The 25,149-nt window shown below is 39.8% G+C and overlaps 1 protein-coding gene across 1 annotated transcript in view; it reads right to left on the reverse strand.

The window, feature by feature from the left end:
- LOC136874703 (zinc finger protein 708) overlaps window positions 1–25,149 on the reverse strand; it is a 60,711-nt gene that overhangs the window by 14,065 nt on the left and 21,497 nt on the right. The window contains exon 4 of the mRNA XM_067148351.2: window positions 12,426–12,508. Within this exon, the coding sequence (XP_067004452.2) occupies window positions 12,426–12,508 (83 nt within the window). The remainder of the gene's footprint in view (window positions 1–12,425; window positions 12,509–25,149) is intronic.

Consider the following 25,149-nt stretch of genomic DNA (forward strand, 5'->3'; position numbering starts at 1 on the left):
TTTTAATACGAAAGTAATCGAGGAGATGAGGGAAGCGCTCGAGGCCAGAGCCAAGACAATATCAGACCTCAGGCAACAGGTCGAAACTAAGACCGATGCTCTTGAACAATATCAGCGGCGGCAATCACTCTGTGTGTTCGGGGTGCGGGAATCGAGTGGTGAGGACACGAACAAAATTGTCATCGAGTTAGCTGACAGTACTGGAGTACATTTAACGCATGAGGACATAGACAGAAATCACAGGGTAGACAAGATGAGTTCAGAGAAGCCATGTCCGATAATAGTGAAGTTCGTGTCGTACCGCAAACGGAACGAACTATTCAAATCTAAAACGGGGCCGATGACCTTCGATGTTAGGCCCCTTAAAACAACAAGCAATCATCATCATCATCATCAAATCTAAAAAGAAACTGAAAGGAACGGGCAAAACAATTAGAGAAGACCTCACGTCAATCAGGATGAAACTGTTGCAAGAAGCGATCACTAAATTTTTTGTGTCCAATTGTTGGACAATAGAAGGTCCAATTATTGTGAAACACAATGGTGTGAAATATCGTGTGTCGAACCGAGCGGAATTGGACAGGATTAAATAAACCGACAGACCGAAACTACATGGCACTACACATTTTACAGTTTTAACTAACTTAGACACTAGAACTTAATTACTAGACTATAATTACTATTCAAACTATTACTTTTAGATTCTATCTTCATTAGATTTACATATAATAACTCGGCAAGATAGCACACAGGTTGGCAACTCAAAGTGAGAGTGCTGTACATGCTTCTATTTTCGGCAAGGTTACTGGTGGTCAGCTGAGCGGAATCTCCACTCCCATACCTACCCATCCCCCTAATACCAATCCCCTTACAAATGCTTTTAACAACTTTCCACATTCCTTACAGGTAGTACATGCTAACGTTCAAAGTCTAATTCCTCACTTCCACGAACTCCGTAACATAATTGCTAATGTCAACCCTCACATCGTCATGAACGGGGAAACCTGGGTGAAACCTTGGTTGTCAGATTCTCTTGTCCACCTCGAAAATTACACCTTGATCCGAAATGATCGCACAGGTAAAGCCGGCGGCGGAGTAGCTATGTATATTAGGAACGACCTCAAATATAAAATAATCTACAAAACAATTAGTGAACACTGCGCGAGGTCTGAGTTCATGTTCACAGAAATTGAGGCTTTAGGTGAAAAGTGCTTACTGAGTGTTGTGTATCGCCCACCAAAGATTGTATACATCACCGACCTTGAAGACATCTTACTTGACCTCTTACTCAGGTATGAGCATGTTTTATTACTAGGAGACCACAATACTGACATCCTTAACGATAAAATGACTGAGACTATACAACTAATCAACATATTTAAATCTTGTAACATGACCATTTTGCCACTTAACGCAACACTTCACACAGCCACGTCACATACATTACTGGACTTAATTGTGACGAATAACCCTGAAAGGGTACTGACCCACGGGCAAATGTCTGCTTGTGGACTATCCAATCACGACTTAATTTATTTAGCTTATTCACTTAAATGTCCCAAGTACAGACCTAAATTAATTACATTCCGAGACCTAAAACGTATAAATAGCGAAGCCGTACTAGAAGACGCTGCAAACATACCTTGGCATAATGTCCATATTTTAGATAATATAGATGATAAAGTGGAGTTCTTAAACACACAACTGCTAGCTCTTCTTAACAAACACGCGCCAAAACGCGCTGCTCGCGTAACACGCCCTGCGGCCCCATGGATGACTCAGGAAATGACAGAGAGAGACAAAGCTTTCAGAAAATTTAAAACTAGCCAAATACCAAACGATTTTGACCCGTACAAGACCCTTCGTAAAAGGACCACACAGGCCATAAGGAATGGAATGAAATGGCGTATGGCTTTTAGTGCCGGGAGTGTCCGAGGAAAAGTACGGCTCGCCAGGTGCAGGTCTTATCCATTTGACACCCATAGGCGACCTGCGTGTCGTGATGAGGATGAAATGAATGATGAAGACGACACATACACACAGTCCCGGTGCCAGCGAAATTAACCAATGATGGTTAAAATTCCCGACCCTGCCGGGAATCGAACCCGGGACCCCTGTGGCCAAAGGCCAGCACGCTAACCATTTAGCCATGGAGCCGACGCCGTAAGGAATGCTAAAATAAGACACTCACAGAAAATTTTGCTAACCGGGCACACGACAACAATCTGGAAAACAATTAACAAAATGGGCTTAGGTGGAAATAAAATACATACTGCTGACATTAAGCTATCACTGGATGATTTAAATCAATACTTTTCTACAAGACCCGTTAACATCGACGAGACAACAAAAGAACAGACGATTAACAAAATTCTACACAATGGCAATACTAACAATGGAGGAGAACAGTTACATTTTTACCTCATAACTCCTGCAGAAGTGAGAAATTGAGACAAATTGCATGATTAATAAAAGCAACTGCGACAGGATGTGACGAGATTGTTCCACAGTTACTGTTAAAAACTCTAGACGTAATCCTACCAACTCAAACCCAAATCATTAATACCTCACTGATAACCGTCATATTCCCTTCCTTTTGGAAATATGCAATAGTTCGCCCACTCCCCAAGACCAACAATCCCGTGGAACCCAAAGACTTTCGATCCATTTGCATTTTACCATTTCTGTCCAAAATTTTGGAGAAAATAGCTCACAGACAAATAACCGCATATTTAAATAACAATATGCTTCTTGACAAATACCAGTCTGGTTTTATAAGCAATCATAGCACAACTACTGCACTGCTTAAAGTTACAAACAACATAGGAGAAGCTATGGATAAGGGATAAGTTACTGTTTTAACTCTTCTAGACTTTAGCAAGGCCTTCAATTGAGTTGACGCGGACATACTAATAGCAAAATTATGTGCTCTTAATTTCTCACAAAGCACACTATCCTGGATGTATTCCTATCTCTCTGTTCGCCGGCAGTGTGTATCTACAGGGGAAAATTTATCTTCATGGCAATCTGTAGAGACTGCAATACAACAAGGGTCAGTGCTAGCGCTACTCCTATTTTCGATCTCTATTTCAGGACTAACACAAGTACGAGTAATTAAACATTGTCAATATCATGTGTACGCAGACGATATACAAATATATACACATGCACATCCTCATGACTTACCGACTGCAATAAATAATATGAATGACGACCTAGGAAGAATATGTAGGTGGACCGATGACCAAGTACTAAAAATCAATGCCCAAAAATCGCAGTGTATTCTTTTAGCTACCCAAAAAACCCACGCACGACTTACAGAAGTCCATACCCACTCAGTAACATTAAGAGGCACTCAGTTACAATTCAAAGACACAGTTAAAACTTAGGCATGAAAATGGATAAAAACCTTAGTTGGAATGATCATGTAACAGGTATATGTCAGCAAGTGTTTTATTCCTTACATTCCCTTAAAAACCTCAGAGATTTACTCCCCCAAAATGTAAGAAAACTGCTTATCCAAAGTATGGTAACGCCATTATTCGACTACTGTGCTGTAGTATACAGTAACCTGAATGCCTCACTTTCTATCAAGCTCCAAAAGGCACATAACACATGTGTTCGATTTATTTCAGATATACCAAGGTTTAGCCATATTTTCCCCACATTTGGTAGGCTTTCATGGCTAGGCTTAAGAGAGCGACGAAATTTACACACTCTTTCCCTGTTACATCGTATACTGAACCTTAACACACCTGAATACCTTGCCACACAATTCCATTACCTCGCACCACCTTCTAGTATTCCTACGAGATCATCACCCACCTCAGTACTAAGCATTCCCATTCACCGCTCAACTGGCTACAGTAGATCATTTGTAGTCGCCACCAGCCGAATTTGGAATTCCATACCTGCTGAAATTAGGAGTATGTCAAACCACCTCAGCTTTAAGAAACTCTGTCAAACCTGGTTAATAAATAATAATAATTTCTTATAACATAGTACAATTAGATCATATCTATGTTATTAGGTTAATTAAAACATTTAATTGATACCTTAAGATATTAAATTCTAGATAATTTAGTGTATATTTAACACTTCATGTAGGTGTATGTATGATTGCACACAATAGCAGGCTTCATAGCCTGAGTAATAAATAAATAAATAAATAAATAAATAAATAAATAAATAAATAAATAAATAAATAAATAAATAAATAAATAAATAAATAAATAAATAAATAAATAAATAAATAAATAAATAAATAAGACTGATTCTAAATATTCTTTTCTTATGATAGATCAGGATCTCACTATTGTATGTGTGGTTAACAAGAGCACTCTGATGAACAAATGGAAAAACATTTTCATCTGTTTGAACCAAAGGATCAGTCCCAATGTTAAGCTTAACAAGAAAAATAACACAACACCCTTTTCAAAGGATTAATCAAATTTATCATTTTACCTAATGAAACACAAAGAGCGCAATGGACCCATGTCGCCCCCTTCGTACAACTTAGCCCCACCCTTTACATCAACCTCCTCTCCTCACAACCGCTCATTTTTTCAACCTAGCAATCAACAGTTTTCACTCAGCCCGCACAGTATGACCACCAGGGGAGTGAGAACTTCCCACATTTCTTTCTTTCTCTATTCCTTCTCAATATACTATTCTTGTTCTAATTCCTCCATTCCCTTTTACTTTTCTAGACTATAAGTATCCATTTGACAATGCTTAATCTTGAAATTATTTCTATATCATTTTGGCTAATTGTCAATTTAACTCCATAGGAAGCAATATGTTAATATCAATGAAACTAAAGGGCCCATCTATAATGTTAAACATGGAGTCCCACAAGGGTCAGTGCTGGGACCATTAATGTTTCTGATATTTCTTCTTGCTTCCAAATTTGGCCAACTGTGGACCACGAGAAACTTGATGCGTTCTGGCCAGTCTTCTTCTTTTCTCTTCCCAGAACTTCTTCATTCATTGACTCCTTATTTTTCTCTGCTCCTCAGATATTACAAATTAGGACCTATTCTTCCGTTGCTCTTCATAAAATTTGTGGTTATCTACACGAGTTCTGAACTTCTTTCTGTTGAGGATCAATTCTGGTGTTATTTTAATTTCTTCTGCGTCCTTCTTAACCTCCTCCACCCATTTCGTTTTTCTCCTCAATCCAATTATATATTTAAATATCCTAGTCAGGCGGTTGTCATTCATTATGAGGAGATGTCCGTAAAATTTCAGTCTTCGTTTTTGCATTGTGTCTGTGATATTTTCAGAATACTTATAAAGATCCTCATTTCTCCTTTTCCTCCACGTACCAGCCGTCATTTTCTGAGGTCCAAGAATTTTCCTCAGAACTTTTCTTTCCTTCTTCTCAATTTCTTTAAGTTCCCCTTTTTTATTTAATATAAGGCATTCTGAACCGTACAGCCCCTCTGGTTTTACAACAGCATTCATGATATAGGTTATCTTGAGTTTCCTGTCAGATATTCATGTTTTATGACAACAGTTGCAAACAAAAGATTATGGATTATATGCAAAGACATCAGGACATACTAACATCATTGCTAAACAAAAATAATCTAGTAATAAGCACCTTAACAACAAAATACATGATATTCCATAAACCAATACAAATAATTAATACCTGTAATGTAGTAAAAGCTGGCAATGAGCCCATTGAGAGAGTAAAGCAGTAAAGCTTTAGAGAATATCTTAAGTTGGAATGAGCATATCTCAAATGTAAAGAAAAAAATTTATTAGTGTAATTTTAGTACTAAAACGATTGAAGGTCTATGGAATAAACAACTAACACTTAAGAAACATATATACCTCCTGCATACATACACACATTATGTACATGAACATAATATGGGGGAATTGGACACAGGAAGCTGTAAAGGAACTAGAAGTACTCCAAAAGAGAGCTTTATATATTATATATGGATATGATTTTCTAAAACCATCTGTGGAAGTTTTTCAGGAAACAAACATATTACCAGTACAATGCCAGATTACAGTAAATACTCTCAAGCTTTATTTTATGTTCAGGTATTTAAGAAATATGACTTCTGTTAATACAGAACTCTGATACAGCAAAGATATTCACACACATAACACAAGATCAGCAAACCAGTTTCACAATGATTCCACTAACACTTCCAAATATAGTGTTAAAAGTATTTCTTATTCGGCAAGCACAACCTTTAATAATCTACCTCCAAAATCGAAACAAATCAATAAGTTGTACAGATTTTAAAAAGAAGTACATAGGTACTTCCTTGAACAGTATGTTGGAGAATAAATCGATAACCACTGTGTACCTATTTTTCCACCTGTTTCGGTTATTTTGAATATATTCTTTTTCCAAGTAAGATAATGATATTATGATGTAAATCAATATTTGTAAAACATTCCTTGTTATAAGTAACTTATACCTTATCTCTTAAATAACTAACTAACTAACTAACTAACCAAACAACTAACTAACTAACTCCTTACAATATGAACTTACGTCCTTGTTTTTAGAAAAAGAAGGAGTTCCCTAAAGTTTATTACCTTCATATATAATGTATAATATTCAACTGCCAAATAAATCATTATGATTACATGATGCTTCATACAGAAGACTCCAAGGCTACTTTTAATTTTCTTCAGACTTTTTACTTTGGCCTATTTCAATGAATACTTTCAATTATGTTTAATGCTAGTTTCTCCATGTAGGTTATTTCACAAAACTTCAAAAAGTCCTATAGTGTTCCTATTATTGTGCATCACTCATTTTATACTTCTTATGGTCAATTTTAACACATGTCTGAATATTGGATATCTTATAATGTATCCTCATCAGCTGAAAGTATCCATAACTAGGACACAAGACATGAACTGAAATGTTGAAAATTTTTATTATTTTTATTTATTTTTATTTATTATGCCTTTGTAGGTGGCGAAGTTAGGGATTTGGCCCTCTCTTACACTTAACCACTGTAGTAATACATCACTGAGAGCACAGTTTGAGTACATATTATATAGTAAATAAAAACCTACACAAAAATACATTACACTTTTCTAACTCACATTCATTCGAACATTCATTCAATCCAGTCATACAAGTTAGTCAGCTGCATTCAGCAGGTAGTCTCGGCAAGCAGTCTTAAATTGAAGTAATGAGGTGGAAATTCTGACACTGACAGGCAGTGAATTCCAAAGTCTAGAACCCGCCACAACAAAGGAATTGTTGTACATAGAGGAGCGGTGAACAGGAATAGAAAGGGAGGAACCAGAGCGAGTATTACTGATGTGAAAGGAGGACAAATACTTAAGCTGGGATGAAATGTATAGTGGTCTGTCTTCAATGAGCAGTCTGTATATCTGTATCAGTATGTGATACGTTCGTCGTTTGTCAGGTAATATATATATATTCTGAATACATTAACCATTTTATCGAAAATATGGACTCCTTTAATCTATATAAATACTATTTTCAAAATGGACTAAAACATTAAATTTATTTCCTGCAATAATATTTCATATTGTGGCTGATGTTAGCATGGGTATTTTTCTTCATACAGCCGTTCAGCCTCCCGCCAACTGCCATTTGGATGTGTAAATGTAAAGAACATATAGGCCTGTTCCCAAAAGAACACCTAGCGATCGTTCCAAACCGCTGCACTACACTACCTCCCTCTAGCATGAAACCCAGGATTTTTCAGACACATGTCTAAGAGACCTTTCCTGTTCCTTATCTTCTCAGGAATCGTCTCCTGCAGTTTGTCTCAACTGCTCGAAATAATCCCGCGCAAACGAAGTGAGAACTTTCGACATGAAAAGAAACAGAGGCAAATATAAAGAAGTAGAGTATTTGCACGCATTCTGGTAGTCCCACGATATGTTTGCTTTAACATGAGAAAAATGTATTTGGGAATAATATTTATGTAGCATAACATTTAATTTCTCCAGTTAAATAAAAAGATTTTTATAATACCAATGAATCATGAAATTACCCAAATACAAGGGGAATTAATTACGAGGAAACTTCTGGAACATGATCCCATATTGGACGCCAAGCTTATGAAAATGATGTGTTTGTACCAACATGATACTTTCCCACTTCAGTCTGATATAAACCTCTTTCAATTTCATAAACATACTGCTTGTACCTCTTATGGAATACCATATCCAAGAAGTTGAATAAACCCTTGTTATTCATGACCGTAAAATGAGCTAAGTAATTAACATATGATGGCATTTTTCAATTAATAACATATATTGTGACGTATGAATATACATCAAATTATTGAAAAAGGCAGGTAATTCAACATCACGATGTTTCTGTGCTTCGCTGACTTCAAGAAATCCTTCTACAAAGTGAGATGGGATGCACTCCAGAACACCTCATGAATCGAGTCAATGCCCTTAACAGTAATAACAGGTCCTATGTTTGAATCAATGATACTCTCTTACAACCAATCAAGACCAAGGCAGGCATTAAACAAGAGAGCATCCAGTCACCTCAGCTCTTTATATCACCTACTCAGAGCATATTATGGGGAAGGTGCTGGAAGACTGAAAAGGAGGCATTTGAATAGCAGGAAAGATGACCACCAAATTGTGGTATCATAGCATCAAGTGCCAGGAAGATGTAGATTATAGTGAGCTGGCTCTAAAGTGCCAACGGGGAGCATGGAATGGATATTAACACTGCTAAGATAAAGGCCATGATTGTGGACTGGGAAAACAACAACTTGCAAAATGTGAGACTAAAAGGAGGCTGGGACATGGTGAGCAGATTAATTTATCTCACTGCCCTGATAACGAGCAATGGGGGCTGCTTGGATAACATCAGGGGTACCCAGGAATGACACGCTATGCGACAGTGAAGACGGCCAAGGCCTAGAAAGACAGAGTGATCACTTACACCACCAAACTCTTGCTGGTAAATGCTCTGTTTCTATCCATCGCGACATATGTAGCTGAAACCCGGATAGTTAATAAAGCCTACAGGAGGAAGACTGAAGAGATGGAAATGGTGTACCACTGAGTTCTAAAAGTATCCTAGACCGAGCACTGGAGGAACACTTCTGTCCTAGAAGAGCTCAAGATCAGAGACAGGCTCATGAAGAAGATTTGCCCAGCCTATTTGAGATTCCTTGGCCACATATCAATGCAAACTGGAGCTATGGAACAGCTGATCATAGAGGGAAAAGTGCAAAGAACAGGGACCCAAGAAGGATCTCTGGCAAGGTGGATTGATCAGATGAAGGAGATGGTTGAGATGTCTCAATACAATCCAGAACTATACTACCTAAAAAAAATTTAGCATCCAGAAGAAATGTTCGGTTGTCAATGTAACTTCGTACACGTACACATCATCAGCGGGTATATAAATCAGTAGAGTTGCAATTCTCTGTGACAGGTAGAATGGCACCAGAGTGCATTAGTATTGTTCAGGTTTAGTAACGTTACCAGACCTGGCTGGGTATATAAGGGGCGTGAACAGCATCAGATATTGGGTGATCACCATGAAAGACACGAAGATGCCATGTACTTATGTGAGACAGTGTTATCGGCACATGTCAGAGATTGAAAGTGGCCTCATTGTGAGTCTCCATTTGGCCTGCACATTGAATCATTCCATATCCACATTTGTGAGTCATTCAGATGTGAATTGGCCCAATGTTCGACTGCATGGAAATGTGAGGGCATGCATACTTGTTGTCAAGGATCCGGTCGACAATGTTTGACCACCACAAGGGAGGACCACTGTATTGTGCAACAAATACATCCTGATCCCTTCACATCTGTGTCTGCCAGTTGAGGACCAGTAACGGACTCCCTGGAACATTCTGTGTCATCCTATGCCATTGATCAGAAACTAGCAGCAACCAGACTGGGGAATTACCGACCCACTCATAGGCTGCCGTTAACACCACGACACAAATGACTGCGTTTGAAATGGTGCCATGACCGGGAAGGATGGAATGCTGATAAATGGTGCTGCATTGTGTTCAGCAATGAATCAATGTACTGCATTACCCTCGACAGCAGCCACCTGGGGAGAGGTCTCATTCTTCCCATGTTTTGAAGAGGCACAGCAGTTTTACTCCTGGCATCATGGTGTGGGGTGCCATTGCATAAGACTTCTGTTCATGGCTGATAGTGCTTGAGGGAACTCTTCCAGACTATAAATTTCATTTTATCCATATTGACAGTTGAACACTTACGAGTGAGGGAACACTGATGGCACAACGTATGTCACAGACATCCTCTTGTGTTACCACTCATGTGACACTATGATAAGTGCTATTCTTCAACAGGACAATGCCCATCCAGACAAGGCACGTATCTCTAAGAACTCTCTGCATGATGCTGAGGTATTCCCGTAGCCAGCATGATCTCCCGATACAACATGTGTGGGACCAGCTCAGTCGCGAACTCCGTCTCAGTATCGGAATCAAGGAATTCAAAATATTTTTTATAACTGTTAGGCTCTTCAGTCTGTCAAAGCTAATTTTGAGTAATACATATTCATAAACTATCTGAAAAATAAAACATATGGTAACAGTATTATTTTGAACAGACACTCCTCAATTTTCATCCACTTTCATCTGTTTTGCCCACATGCATTGCAGTGGTTGAATGCTATGTACAATCCAGAACAAAAGGATATAATTCCTTAACATTTCAACTGGTACATTTCTTTTGAGTAGCTACTACCACAGTGGCACATTTTCCATAAGGTACTGGGAGGTAAATATAATGAGAAAATGTTGTGCAGTACAGTACTTTTATCAGGCAAAGTCTCACTTTCAAGCTATTAAAATGATAACAGTGCCAAGGGCAAGGAAAGAGAATCTGGCTCAGTGAGGAAAGCAACAGGAAACATACAATTATATAAGAGACTCATCAAGAACACATTGCTTTTGGGTGTGTACACACTTTGGAATCTGCTATTCAAGTGGTCCATTTAGGTTTCAAGTTGCAGAGTTTCTTCAGACCACATGTGGCTTCATCGTAAGCTTTGTTATTGACAAAGTACAAGAATTTGAGAAGTAGATGAAATCTTTCAGAGAACAGCTTAAAGAATGTTGGGATCTCTAATATCTGTCTACGAGAAAAGTAACTCTTGTTGTCGGGTAGCTGTTGAATGTCTTGCGAGAGAAAGAATGCAAGTAAAGTCATAATTTATCTTTATTCGCGTCAGTCCATTGATTCAGTCTCAAATATAGTTTCAAGGTTGGTGTGCTTTCTAAAAACTGTTCAGCATACCCGTTGGTTTCCGTACTTATTAGTTCCACTAATTCAGGAGTGAGAAACAATTGAAAATATTCTAGCAGATTATTTACATCTTCAATTTGAACATCCAGTTCAGGTTGCACGGTGAATGTAAATCTTGGCCGTTCAGACCCTACCTTTCTCCATACACCACACTGAATACCACCACTAGTACTACCGTCATGTTCACTGGAGTCGCTTTCCCCATTGCACTCGCTATCTCCTGACATTTCAACACTAGTCTCACTATCAGATGATAAATAACTCTCCAAAATGTCACAGTGAAATAAATCAAAAATTATTCTTCTCGCAGACGTTTCTCAGCTCTGCTTGCACCTGCCATAATGCACTATCTACCACTCACAGCAGCCTGACAGCCGACAATCACTGGCTGCCAGCTGGGTGCAGAACGAAAGCATTTCGCCCGGTCACATGGTTTTAGGAGAGTGGTGATGTATGCAAAGTTCGAAACTGATATACGCACACAAATGAAAGCGATCTTGAATCCTATGATGGAATAAGTCGTCATACCCATCGCTGAAAGACATTTACAATGTGATGCTGAAATATTCCATCATGGCCGCTTAGGAAGCCATGTGGCTATGATGATTTGCGCTGTCATTACCGCTTGAAAGTTTAAAATTTGTACCATACCAGACCATGGGTATGTTCCATGTGCATTTTATTATACACTTCTTACAGGTTTTCCAACAATTTTTTTGTAATGGAAATAGCACCTTTGAACAGACACTCCTCAGTTATAAATTGGTATTTTTAACTGTGATTGTAATTTCCTGTGAAACATATTTACATAATGCAATTTTTAAAACTCCCTTTTAAACAATTCGTAAGTAACCTCTCCAGCATTATGTACAGGTTCTAGTGAAGTCTACATAATACTGCAAAACTATAAAAGAAAAAACTTTAAGGTTGTATTTTCATGTAAATTGTGAATTAATTTCCTTGTTTCCACTTTATAGATTAATACTTCTGAAGACATTATCCTCCGTGATAATTTTTCCTTTCTTGATTAAAATACTTGCTGGGTTGGAAAGTGAGAGCTTGGCATTTGGAGGCTGACACTCTACCACTGGCCCACACATGGAGCTAGTGTTAGGGGTGTACAACTAAACTGTACTTACCTGTTTTCTTCTTTGAAGCATGGGGCCATTTGGTCAACTGCATGTTCTTCTATGATTATTTCTTCCTTAATACCTGTAACAGGCTGTAAGGAAAACGTAATTAGAGAAAATTAAGATAGTGTAAAAACATAGCAAAAATAAAAATATATAAATAGACAGGAAGGAGCAGATAAAATAAATGCTATATTTGCATAATTCAAAAATCATTAATTTAACTTGAATTCACAAAAATCAACTGCAATAGTAATTAAGAATGGGAACTAAAGAAGACATCACTTACTTCAAAGAGTGGTATATAAATATCCACAATAATTGATGAGAAAGAAATATTAAATAACCAGGTGAACGTTTTATGATGAATTTTTATCAAAAGAAGGAAAAGTGGTGAATAAAATAAATTCCAGTATAATTAAGGTCATTAACTCATCACTCTTGAACCTGACAAAAAACAAATATATTGAACCAAAATATCTCACCCAGTTTGGCATAATTCTTCAATACAGTGATATATATAAATATATATATACAACCTCCTCATCTGCAATACAAATATGCTTTTGCAACATACCAGAAATCTCAAAGAAGAAATTTACAATAGTTTAAGACAGGTTTCCTAAGTTTTTGATGAAGTGTTAAATGTAAAAAAAAAGCAGTGTCATAAAAAAATTTAAATGTGGAAAAGCTAACCTCATTGTGGAAGAGGTGCATCTCTTTTCTAGAGTAGAAGACACTTAACACCTGGATGTCCACAAAGAATGGACTATCTTCTTCTCAATGGACAAACACAACAAAGATAGAACTGCAATGTTGTCAGACTTCATGAAGAATTTCCGGTAGAATTCAAGTTACTGTGATTGTGGCAAGATAGAGACTCTTCCTCATGTTCTTGCTTTCTGCCACAAAGAGGAGCTCTTAAGAAACAACAGGCATTATAGACTCACATCAAGAACAGCTGGCTGCTTTAGAATTACAAAACAGTTTGAAATATATGAAGACATAACATGTACATCAAGTGAAGGTTCAATTCAAAAAACTGAATTTGTAGTCTTCAAGAGGAAGTCCAAGAAAGATGCTGTTATCATTCCAACTATGAGGTCTGAGCAAGATGCAAAGCAATACATAAAGTAGAGTAATACAGAAAATAAGAGGCACTATGACCTGTGTTTTTGTGACTTCACTCACAAGTACAATTTTTTTTTTTTTGCTAGGGACTTTACGTTGCACCGACACAGATAAGTCTTATGACGACGATGGGATAGGAAAGGCCTAGGAGTTGGAAGGAAGTGGCTGTAGCCTTAATTAAGGTACAGCCCCAGCATTTGCCTGGTGTGAAAATGGGAAAACACGGAAAACCATTTTCAGGGCTGCCGATAGTGGGATTCGAACCTACTATCTCCTGGATGCAAGCTCACAGCCGCGCGCCTCTACCCGCACGGCCAACTCGCCCGGTCAAGTACAAAATTAACAACAGGGATGTAATTGGTATGGCGCTTGCTGTGCACAGAACAATTAAATCTCTCTCTGTAAATGTTTTCCAATGGCTTCAATTCAATAAGAAAAGTCTGCAAGTTCTGTTAACAGGAATTTTGAGGGATTCCCTCAAAAATGTACAAAATCTTCTGTATAAATTAAAGGAAGTGTTAATGAAACAAGTAGAATATGTCAGGGAGTAGCTGCTCATTAATAATGGATATTATGTGTACCGGGCGGTACACCTCCACGTCGCTAATTCAAACTTTGCGCCTGTTGAAACTCCCCTACTGGAGGAAGTCTGAACTTTATCTAATGTGTTAATTTTCAAGTTTCTCAGAAGATGTCACTACTTGGAAATTTTGAAGTTTCTGAACTGGGTCGTTTTCGATGTATTTTTGTTTTACCTGTAGTAAGAAGTGTGAACTTTCTCTTCTAGAGGACACTACTGAAGAACTACAATGGTGCACCCTAGTGCGAAGTGAAAGAACAGTTTTTTGGAGAAATTTTTATTTCAAAAGTTTGTTCCTTGTTAAATTTCTTTCTGTTATTGTTTAAGTTGGCTGTATAACCCTTTCTCTCCCCTTGTTTTGAATTTAGCCAATCCCGAATTTCTTTAATTAATTTATGACCAATCAGGTGTATCTTCTCCAAAGGGGATATATTGCTTAACCCTAGCCAATAAAGTTTTTGTGGGAGGGTGTTGTCATTCCTGAAACGCCTCGAACTTTCCGCGAGAGTATATAAACTGCTGATTTTCGGGTCTCCGCGCCACTTCAGTAACATCTTTCAGTGTGTAAAGTACGTAGCAGGGGCGGGAAGCGCTTCTTTCTTCGGGCAGCAGTTCATCCACAAGGTAATGGCCTTTTAACAACTTCTTTTCTTGCTAGCTCAGCAGTTTAACTCTCGGGGCAGGTCCGAAGCCTTTTCTATGTAACTTTCCTTTAATAATGTAAAGACACTTGGTGTCAATTCTTTCTGTTTTAACTACATATTGGGATAGAGAGTGCTTAACCCTCTCGAGCTCCCACTCATTGCATTGAGGTGAACTTATTTTCACAACCTTTCTTCCTTAACGTAATGTAAATTGTTTCTTTCTAAGTCACCTCTTTAGTATGGGATTAGCCCTTGCATTAACGGCCTAGTGCCAAATAGGTTTTAAACAAAATGTATTAGGAGTGCAGATCGCCTCCTCTCAAATTGGTATTTTAGAGGCCATGTAATTAACCTTTTCTTACTTAATAGGCCTCAGTAGGTTGGGTATTTTACCCCTGTGTTTATGTCCTTAGAGGACAGCTTGAAGGTGGAATTTGGTGTGGCCTTTGACAGGCTTACATTTTGAGAGAGAGTTGCTCTTTCTTGAAAATTTTGTTTTCTGCGCGCCTCAAGGAGGCTTTACTGTGTAATTTGGAGCAAGTACTCCTGGGCATGAATGGGGTTTTCTGCCCCTCTGTTGAAACTTGTTTTGGGGTAAAACTGGGCTAATGGCTCAAGAATTGTGAGTTCGGGGCTCGAAGCCCAAATCCTGTAAAACTGTAATTGTACTTTGTTGCCTTGCTATGCTGTACCTGCCATGCTTGTTATTTCTTGATTTTGAAAAGAAAATATAACCTTGTTAAATTTTATCTTAACGTTAATTTCGTATTTTGAGGCCCGTTCACCCCCGCACCTTCTTTCACCTCTGCTGTTCCAGAGATACCTCGGAACAAGTGGTAGCAGAGCGTGGTTGAATGGGTCTCAATTTAGCCCCTTTTGACGGCTAAACATTGTTTTGATCCGAACTCTAACAATTTTCTCTGTTGCTGGAAATTTTTTATTTTTCTTTTTCAAAATTGTTCTGTCATCATGCCCGGCCCTCGCGATGTTCTCCATCTTAACTATTTGCGCAAGGAGGAGTTGATCTATGAATTAACTATCAGAAATGTGCAATCTGGAGGCACGGTTGCGGTAGACACAAACAAGCTTAGAGAGTCCCTTGATTTGCCCATTTCCATCCCCACTTTGGGAGAGAAAGAAATTGACGACTCTCTTTCCACGATCACCGACAATACTACTGAGCTAGCATCTGTAGTTAGTTTTTTTGAAGAAAATGATCCTTCTCCTAATCAAATTAAGCGCGTGCAAGCCAGGTTATTTCATTTTTCTAATAGAGTTAACGATCTGTTGTCTCTGAAGTTGAATGACGTTCAGAGGAAGGAAGCTAGTATGGTTCTTGAAAATCTTTCGGAATTGTCCAGTAAGGTTACTCAATTGTTAACTGGGGAAGTTCCTCCCAAAACTGATCAACTCGCCACGGTGAATGTAGGTAGCGAGGAAGAGCCTCCTAAGGGAGACGTCAATAGGAAAACCGTTGCAGCTCAAACAATCTCTGCCCCATTGGACAACGAGTCTGAACGCCGTACCTCGTTGAATAATGTACGTTCTGAATTAACTTCTTTGCCACTTAAACCTTTACCTACTATGTCACCTGGGTTCAGCAGCTTGCCTCATCCATTAGCAATGTTGCTCAGAGGCATCTCTAAGTTTTCTGTTAATACCACCAGTGAAGTAATTTCATTTTTAAGGTTTTTAGTTGAGTTCCAGGACCATGCTCCTGTTTTTTCTCTTTCTCCATGTCAGATTTTGCAAATCATCTATCCCTATGCAATTGGTATTCTCTCAGACAAAATAGTAAGAGCCATTGCCGAGCAATCATCTATTGAAGACTTCCACGCCCACTTGCTAGCTAACTTCATTTCGGCGAGAGCCAGGTCTTCACTTATTCAGAAGTACTATTATCGTGTACAGCGCTTGGATGAAAACTTGGCAGATTTCATCCAAGATATTAAGTTCTATACTAGGGTGTTTGCTCTTCACTTCCCTGAAGATCAGATTGTACAGGCTATTGTGGAAGATATCTCGCCTTCCTATAGGTCATATTTGTGTTTCGCGGCGTGCCCGCAAACCTTCTCTGAACTTGAAGCATTGGCCGTCTCAGCGGAAGGAGTTAGATACGCCGATTCCTTGCCTGTCGCGAAAGAACCCTCTCCTTCTTTTAGTAATCCTCGGCCTCCACCTCGCCGACCAGTCACACCTCGTAAATGTTATGCTTGCGGGTCGCCTGACCATCTTCGCAATAAATGTCCATTGGTCAAATCTAGTAGGGCAAATAATGGAGCTGGTTCATTACAAGGTTGTTTTAAATGTGGGGCTTTCTCACATATTGCCAAGAATTGCCCAAATTCGAATAGCACCCCCTCCTGCTCAACTTCTGGCGCAAATTCCACCAATGCCAATAATAAAAAATGACTAGTGGCTTCGGCTGAGTCGACTAATCCCTCTTCCCGAGGCTCAGCCCCTGGTAAACAGGTCGTAAATTCAGGGAAAATTCAGCCTTCAAATTCATCTTTTGAAGGCCCCAAAGAATGTCTTAGGATTGCGGCGGATACCCCCGTACCCGTACGTTTTCTCAAAATTGAGTTAAATAATGAGCCTATAACAGCTCTATTAGATTCAGGCAATGTTTGTTCTATTATTTCGGCCGAATGGTATTCAAAATTGAAATCTGTTTGTAAGCTTCCTGACTATTGTTCGTCTTCGGTCCAATATGTTTCGGCTAATTCTTCTCCATTAGAAATTTTAGGCTCTTTAAATGTCAAAATTCGTATTTTTAAATTTACATGGAAAGTTAAATTGTTTGTGGCCAAGCATTTGTCTTGCCCCATTATATTGGGAGCTGACTTCATTTATCACTCCGGTCTAGTGCTCGACCTTCAGAGTAGGTCGTACACTTTCAAATTTGCGTATAATTGTAAAATCCCATTATTGAAGTGTAATTCTGTATCATGTTCCTCTATTACGCCTACCCAGGATGAAATGTTGTCAGACCTTAGACATCTACCTGAGGAGCAGGCTGATAGTATTCGTAAGTTGTGTCAGTCGTTTTCAGAAGTGTTCTCTGATACTCTTGGTGTTACTGACCTTATTGAATACAAAATTGAGGTCACGGATTCGATTCCTGTCCGTTTTCCACCATATAGGCTGTCTCCACCTAAAATGAACGCTCTGAAAGCAATTATTGATCACATGTTGAAGGATGGTATTATTCGGCCCTCTAAGTCGGCGTATTCTTCACCTATTTTTCTAGTCCCGAAACCCCAAGGGGGCTTCAGGCCTGTCATTGATTATAGGGCTCTCAATCGAAAGGTGGTGTTACAATCTGTGCCCCTTCCCGACCTTCATTCTTGTTTACCGTGGTTTCGTAAAGCTAAATTCTTCACCATCTTGGATATGAATCAGGCCTACAATCAAATTCCCCTTGCGGAAGTCTAAACATCTTACAGCGTTTGCCACGGATTGGAATTTGTATGAATACAACCGCGTGCCTTTCGGGCTCCCCACGGGGGTAGCTGTACTCACTAGACTGCTAGATAGGGTCTTCTCCGACATCAAATTTGAGTACTTGTATCACTATCTGGATGATGTCGTCGTATTTTCGGAGACTTTTGAAGAACATCTAGATCATCTGCGAGAAGTTCTCAATCGCCTTCGTAAGGCTGGGTTAACTGTTAAGTTGTTCAAGGTTGCCTTTGCTAAGCCCTCCATGTCATTTCTAGGGCATATTGTGTCACCTGATGGTGTCGCAGTCGATCATTCTAGAACACAGGCCATCCGTGATTTTAAACCTCCCAAGGACATTAAAGGTATCGCCAGGTTCATCGGTATGGTGAATTTCTTCAGGAAGTTTATTCCTAACTTCGCTAATAGAGCGGCGCCCTTAAACCTTCTTCGTAGGAAAGGCATCAAATTTGAGTGGGGACCTTCTCAACAAGCCGCTTTTGAAGATCTTAAATTAGCTCTCTGTAATGCCCCTGTCCTTGCTATGCCCGATTTCTCGAAGAAATTCATCGTCCAAACTGACGCGTCGTCGTCGGCGGTAGCTGCAGTCCTTCTTCAAGAGACTGAACTAGGGAGGCGACCCATCGCCTATGCATCTAGGACTCTATCGGCTCAAGAAACCAAGTATTCTATCTATGAGCTCGAAGGTTTGGCAGTCTTATTTGCCTTAGAAAAGTTCCGTCTCTATCTGGAACATGTCAAATTCGACCTGGAGACAGATAATCAAGCCTTAAGCTGGGTCTTAGGTAGGCCGCGTCGTACTGGTCGTATAGCCCGTTGGGCCATCCGTATTTCTGCCTTCCAATTCGATGTCAGGCATATCAGAGATACCGAAAATGTTGTTGCTGATGGACTCAGCCGTATGTTTTCCAACGACGTTGAGACCCATGAACCGGTCGACAGTTCATCACCTCCCGAGTCCATACTATCTGATGTTAATGCCATCTTAACAGATGCTCCCATGCTCTTTAGGGATATCGAGAAATACCAACGTGAAGATCCGACGCTGGCTCCGATAATGGAAACCCTTTCTTCCGGGGAACATGTCGTCCCTTATGTACTGAGGAATGGTGTTTTATGTTGCCCTTGGAGGCATGATAAGATGATGAAAGTTGTCGTTCCAGCTGTTCTTGTACCTATGATCTTCAAGTACTATCATGAGACCCCATTAGGGGGGCACCTAGGCATCTTTAAAACTCGTGAGAAGATTCGTGAAATGTTCATCTAGAAAGGTATGGACGGTGAAATCCGTGAACTAGTAAAGGCTTGTAAATCCTGCTTGCTTAGTAAAACCACCATGTCCACCAAGGTAGGCCTGTTGTCTTCTCATCAGGCTTCGCGCCCCATGGAACGCCTGTATATTGATTATGTAGGACCCTTCCCCCAGTCAAAGGGAAATGCCAACACGTTCATCTTTGTATGTGTAGATGGTTTTACAAGATTTTCCTGGTTATTTCCGACTAAGCTGGCTACTGCTCAGTCCACCATTACTTGTCTAAATTCTATCTTTGCTTCTTTTGGTCCGTGTCAATATATTGTATTTGATAATGCTAAGGCTTTTACATCTAATCTATTTCGTAAATTCTGCTTTGACCTGTCCATCTCTCATGTGACAACTTCTGCTTATTACCCTCAACCATCTCTGGCTGAACCGGTTAATCGTAATCTCAGGTCCGCGCTTATTGCCTATCATCATGAAGATAATTCTAGGTGGGACACGTCCCTGCATTGGTTAGCCTTTGCTTTGAACTCGGCGGTTCATGAATCTCATAAGTTTACGCCAGCTTCGCTGATGTTCAAGTTTGTTCCCAACACGCCGCTCTCTATCCTCTGGTCTCTGAGTGACATTCTACCTGAGACAATAGACCCAGATAACATTAAAGATCTTTGGAAGAAGGCTAAAGCCAACCTTAAAGTGTCTCATGAAAAGGTTAGGGAAAGATATGATCGTGGACGGAGACCCACCCATTTGAAGGTAGGTGACCAGGTGATGGTTAAGAATTTTGTTCCCGCGGGCAAGCTTGCCCCCAGATTTCATGGGCCGTGTATCATTCTCGATTTCCTTACTCCCGTTACCTTATTGTTAAGTAATCCAGCCACCGAGAGGATATTTAGGGTTCACCTGTCACAGGTGAAACTGGTGTAATTTCTGTGTTAACTTGCTTCATATAATTTTGAAAGAAATATGAAGGTTATATTTTTTTGAGGGGTTTCAACTTTAAGGCCTTCTGCCCTTGGAATCTGTTTCCTTTGTGTGTAATTAGTTTCTGTAAACCTCCCCCGATCAGTTAAACTGCCATCCTGTCCTTACCATGGCCATTACCACGCTCCCGTCTCCTGCTAACATAACACACAGTGGCTTATATATGCCATGAATATCTTCACGCCGCTGGCCCCTCAACCTCTCCACAATGCCTGTGCCCTCAAAAAAGATGATGGTCCAACAAAATTCTGCCGCCGAGCATTAATGTTTCAGTGCCCCCGCAGCAGCGCGGCGCCGTACCGCTCCTGAGGCAGGGTACGGGCCCGCCCTTCTCCAGTGAGGCCAACCTGTGTACGGCGAGCCGGAGTCCTCCTCCCGGCCAAGGCTGATGTGCGGCGCACAACCTGTAACTGGCCCGCGACCTGCATGTTCGCCGCGGGCGCGGCGTGCTTCAACTCCACTACTCCTCTCATAGTGCGGGCGAGCGGTATCTCAGGGTACTTGAGGGGTCCGAGCGGCCTCCTCTGAACTCAAGCAGCGGCGGCTGGTCTGGCCGTCAAACTTATCAACGTTTAAAGTACATATCCAGCTATATGGACATTCCAGTTCAACATTACTACCTTTTCTTGGATTTTACTGCAATATCTGGTGGACTTAGAAAATTTTTCCTCAACCTTAAAAACTAAAAGTTTCCTTCTGAATTCAACTTCTACGAGCATAAAGACATTACTTCAACAGTTACTACAAGAATTTTGAAACTGGATCCAATCATTTTAAGAAAATTTGTTGGTAAATACTTCTGCAATTAATCTCCATATCAACATCATAACTTGCACCTTGTTTTCAAACAAATTTCATGTGTCACCCCTGGAGGGACTTTTGGGGGGGAGGTCTGTACCGGGCGGTACACCTCCACGTCGCTAATTCAAACTTTGCGCCTGTTGAAACTCCCCTACTAGAGGAAGTCTGAACTTTATCTAATGTGTTAATTTTCAAGTTTCTCAGAAGATGTCACTACTTGGAAATTTTGAAGTTTCTGAACTGGGTCGTTTTTGATGTATTTTTGTTTTACCTGTAGTAAGAAGTGTGAACTTTCTCTTCTAGAGGACACTACTGAAGAACTACAATGGTGCACCCTAGTGCGAAGTGAAAGAACAGTTTTTTGGAGAAATTTTTATTTCAAAAGTTTGTTCCTTGTTAAATTTCTTTCTGTTATTGTTTAAGTTGGCTGTATAACCCTTTCTTTCCCCTTGTTTTGAATTTAGCCAATCCCGAATTTCTTTAATTAATTTATGACCAATCAGGTGTATCTTCTCCAAAGGGTATATATTGCTTAACCCTAGCCAATAAAGTTGTTGTGGGAGGGTGTTGTCATTCCTGAAACGCCTCGAACTTTCCGCTAGAGTATATAAACTGCTGATTTTCGGGTCTCCGCGCCACTTCAGTAACATCTTTCAGTGTGTAAAGTACGTAGCAGGGGGCGGGAAGCGCCTCTTTCTTCGGGCAGCAGTTCATCCACAAGGTAATGGCCTTTTAACAACTTCTTTTCTTGCTAGCTCAGCAGTTTAACTCTCGGGGCAGGTCCGAAGCCTTTTCCATGTAACTTTCCTTTAATAATGTAAAGATACTTGGTGTCAATTCTTTCTGTTTTAACTACATATTGGGATAGAGAGTGCTTAACCCTCTCGAGCTCCCACTCATATTGCATTGAGGTGAACTTATTTTCACAACCTTTCTTCCTTAACGTAATGTAAATTGTTTCTTTCTAAGTCACCTCTTTAGTATGGGATTAGCCCTTGCATTAACGGCCTAGTGCCAAATAGGTTTTAAACAAAATGTATTAGGAGTGCAGATCGCCTCCTCTCAAATTGGTATTTTAGAGGCCATGTAATTAACCTTTTCTTACTTAATAGGCCTCAGTAGGTTGGGTATTTTACCCCTGTGTTTATGTCCTTAGAGGACAGCTTGAAGGTGGAATTTGGTGTGGCCTTTGACAGGCTTAAATTTTGAGAGCGAGTTGCTCTTTCTTGAAAATTTTGTTTTCTGCGCGCCTCAAGGAGGCTTTACTGTGTAATTTGGAGCAAGTACTCCTGGGCATGAATGGGGTTTTCTGCCCCTCTGTTGAAACTTGTTTTGGGGTAAAACTGGGCTAATGGCTCAAGAATTGTGAGTTCGGGGCTCGAAGCCCAAATCCTGTAAATACTGTAATTGTACTTTGTTGCCTTGCTACTCTGTACCTGCCATGCTTGTTATTTCTTGATTTTGAAAAGAAAATATAACCTTGTTAAATTTTATCTTAACGTTAATTTCATATTTTGAGGCCCGTTCACCCCCGCACCTTCTTTCACCTCTGCTGTTCCACAGATACTTCGGATCATTATGATTAACATTCCTTAGATTTCAATGAAAATTAATTTCCTTCATAGATTTGACAGGAGGCTGAAACTTTGTGGTTTGCCTAATAATAGGGTAGCTATCCACAGCCGATTTCTCTCTCTCTTGTCAAAATACAGGGTGAATACAAATGATTCATCAGATGTTCACATCTTATGGTTTCAAATACATAATACCTATCCATTTGTACTAATTGAAAGAGAATATCTGAAAGTTTTGATTATGTCATTGCAGGTTTCATTGTGATTCACAAGGTGGCAGTGTGATAACAGTTTTCGAAATAGCAACTAATCAGTAGAAAGTATTTTGTTTGTTGTAATAAGAGAAGACTGAATCTGTCAGTACCATACAGCGTGCGTTCCAAAAACAGTACACCAATCCATCAACGCACTCTGTGGTGGTATCAACAGTTCAAGCACACAGGTTGCCTCTGTAAAGGACAAAGCTCTGGAAGACCAGATGTTTCAGTCAAAAGAGTGCAAAGCATCCGAGAGGCATTCCTACGTACCCCAAAGAAATTAACACGTCATGCAAGTCGTGAACTGGGCATTCCTCAACCGACTGTGTGGAAGATTCTGTGCAAGCGATAATGCCATAAATCATATTGCCTACAGCTGCTGCAACATTTATAGCCAAACAACTACACCATCAGATTAGAATTTTGTGAACGTTTGCTGGAAGCAAAGGAAGATGATGAATTTGCCTCCCAACTCGTGTTCAGTGATGAGGCAATGTTCCAGCTAAACGGAAAAGTGAGTCTGCATATCGGGCACAGTAAATTCCCACGTTACACTGAAGAATAAAAGAGATTCCCCACAGGAGAATTGCCTTCTAAGCTGTTTCATGTACCAACATTTACGGGCTCTACTTTTACCCTGGGAACTCTGTGACAAGTAAAAACGTATCTAGATAGGATGCAAAACTAGTTGTTTCCGAAACTAATAGACGATAACCCAAACTTCATATTCTAACAAGATGGAACTCCACCTCATTGACATAGAGAAGTGTGTCGCCATCTGAACAAGGAACTTCCAAACGGGAGGATTGGGCGTTGTGCTCCGAATGATTTGGCAACATTAAAATGGCCCCCAAAGATTCCTGGCTTTACAGTTTGTGATTTTTTTGGGGGATACGTGATGATGATGATGACGATGATGCTTGATGTCTCAAAGGGCCTTAACATCTAGGTCATCCACCCCTAATGGTATGAAATGAGATAAAATGTAATGACAATGTAAAAGTCCAAAAATTCTCCACTGACCATAATTCAAAACGTGAGGAAGAGGAATGAATGGATGGATATGAATTTAAAACAATCAGTGGATCCGACCCGCAATGCCCCACATTACCAGAAACTAGCATTAAACAATAGTATTGCTGACCAAGGAACTGTTTCTAAAGAACAATGCTGAATCAATGATGCTTGTAGTCTAAAGGGGTCCAAAATGCAATTCATTGGCCCTTCATATTGGTACGTATTGCTAGAAAAGTAGAACCATGGTATTTGTCATGTTGTGGTACTAATCAAAAGTAGCGTAGAATCGCAGTATTCCACATATTATGGTACTACTCACAGGTAATGTAATGTAATATGCATATGTAAGAAAGACTCATGGAGTTTCTCACATTGCAGTCCCATTTACAGGCAATGCAAACCTATGGTGTTCCTCACATAAGTCTACTAACCACAGGGACTTGTACTATCCCGTGGTGTTCCTCAGACAGTGGGTACTAATCATAGGCAAGGCAGACCCATGGTGTCACTCACCCATGGTGTTGCTCATATAGTGGTACTAATCGCAGGTACCGTAAAACCCAGGCAGAAGCACACACTGTTGCTACTAATCACAAACCTATTGCGTACCTAACATAGTGGTATTACATACAAGTAAACAGGACCCATGGATTTCCCTGCGTGATGATGCTAATTACAAGCAGTCTCATGGTTCTAATTCGATCATCCCTTGGTTGCCCCTTTTAGTTGCCTCTTACAACAGGCAGGGGATACCGTGGGTGTATTCTTCACCTGTGGGTGAGGGATACATGAAAGACATTGTTTACATACCACCTTTGCCAACAATATTAGCTAAACTCCAGAATCATATCACTGCTGAACTGGTGATCATTGACAGGGACATGCTCGAATGTGTATGAGTCAACTTGAATACTGCAAAGATCTGTATCGTGTAACACAAGGACACACAGAACATTTGCAATGGCATGTAAGAAAGTTCAAAATGTGGTTCTTCGTATAATGCATCATTCACTTTTCTGTATGTA

This window comes from Anabrus simplex, chromosome 5, assembly GCF_040414725.1.
Source record: "Anabrus simplex isolate iqAnaSimp1 chromosome 5, ASM4041472v1, whole genome shotgun sequence".
NCBI lineage: Eukaryota > Metazoa > Arthropoda > Insecta > Orthoptera > Tettigoniidae > Anabrus > Anabrus simplex.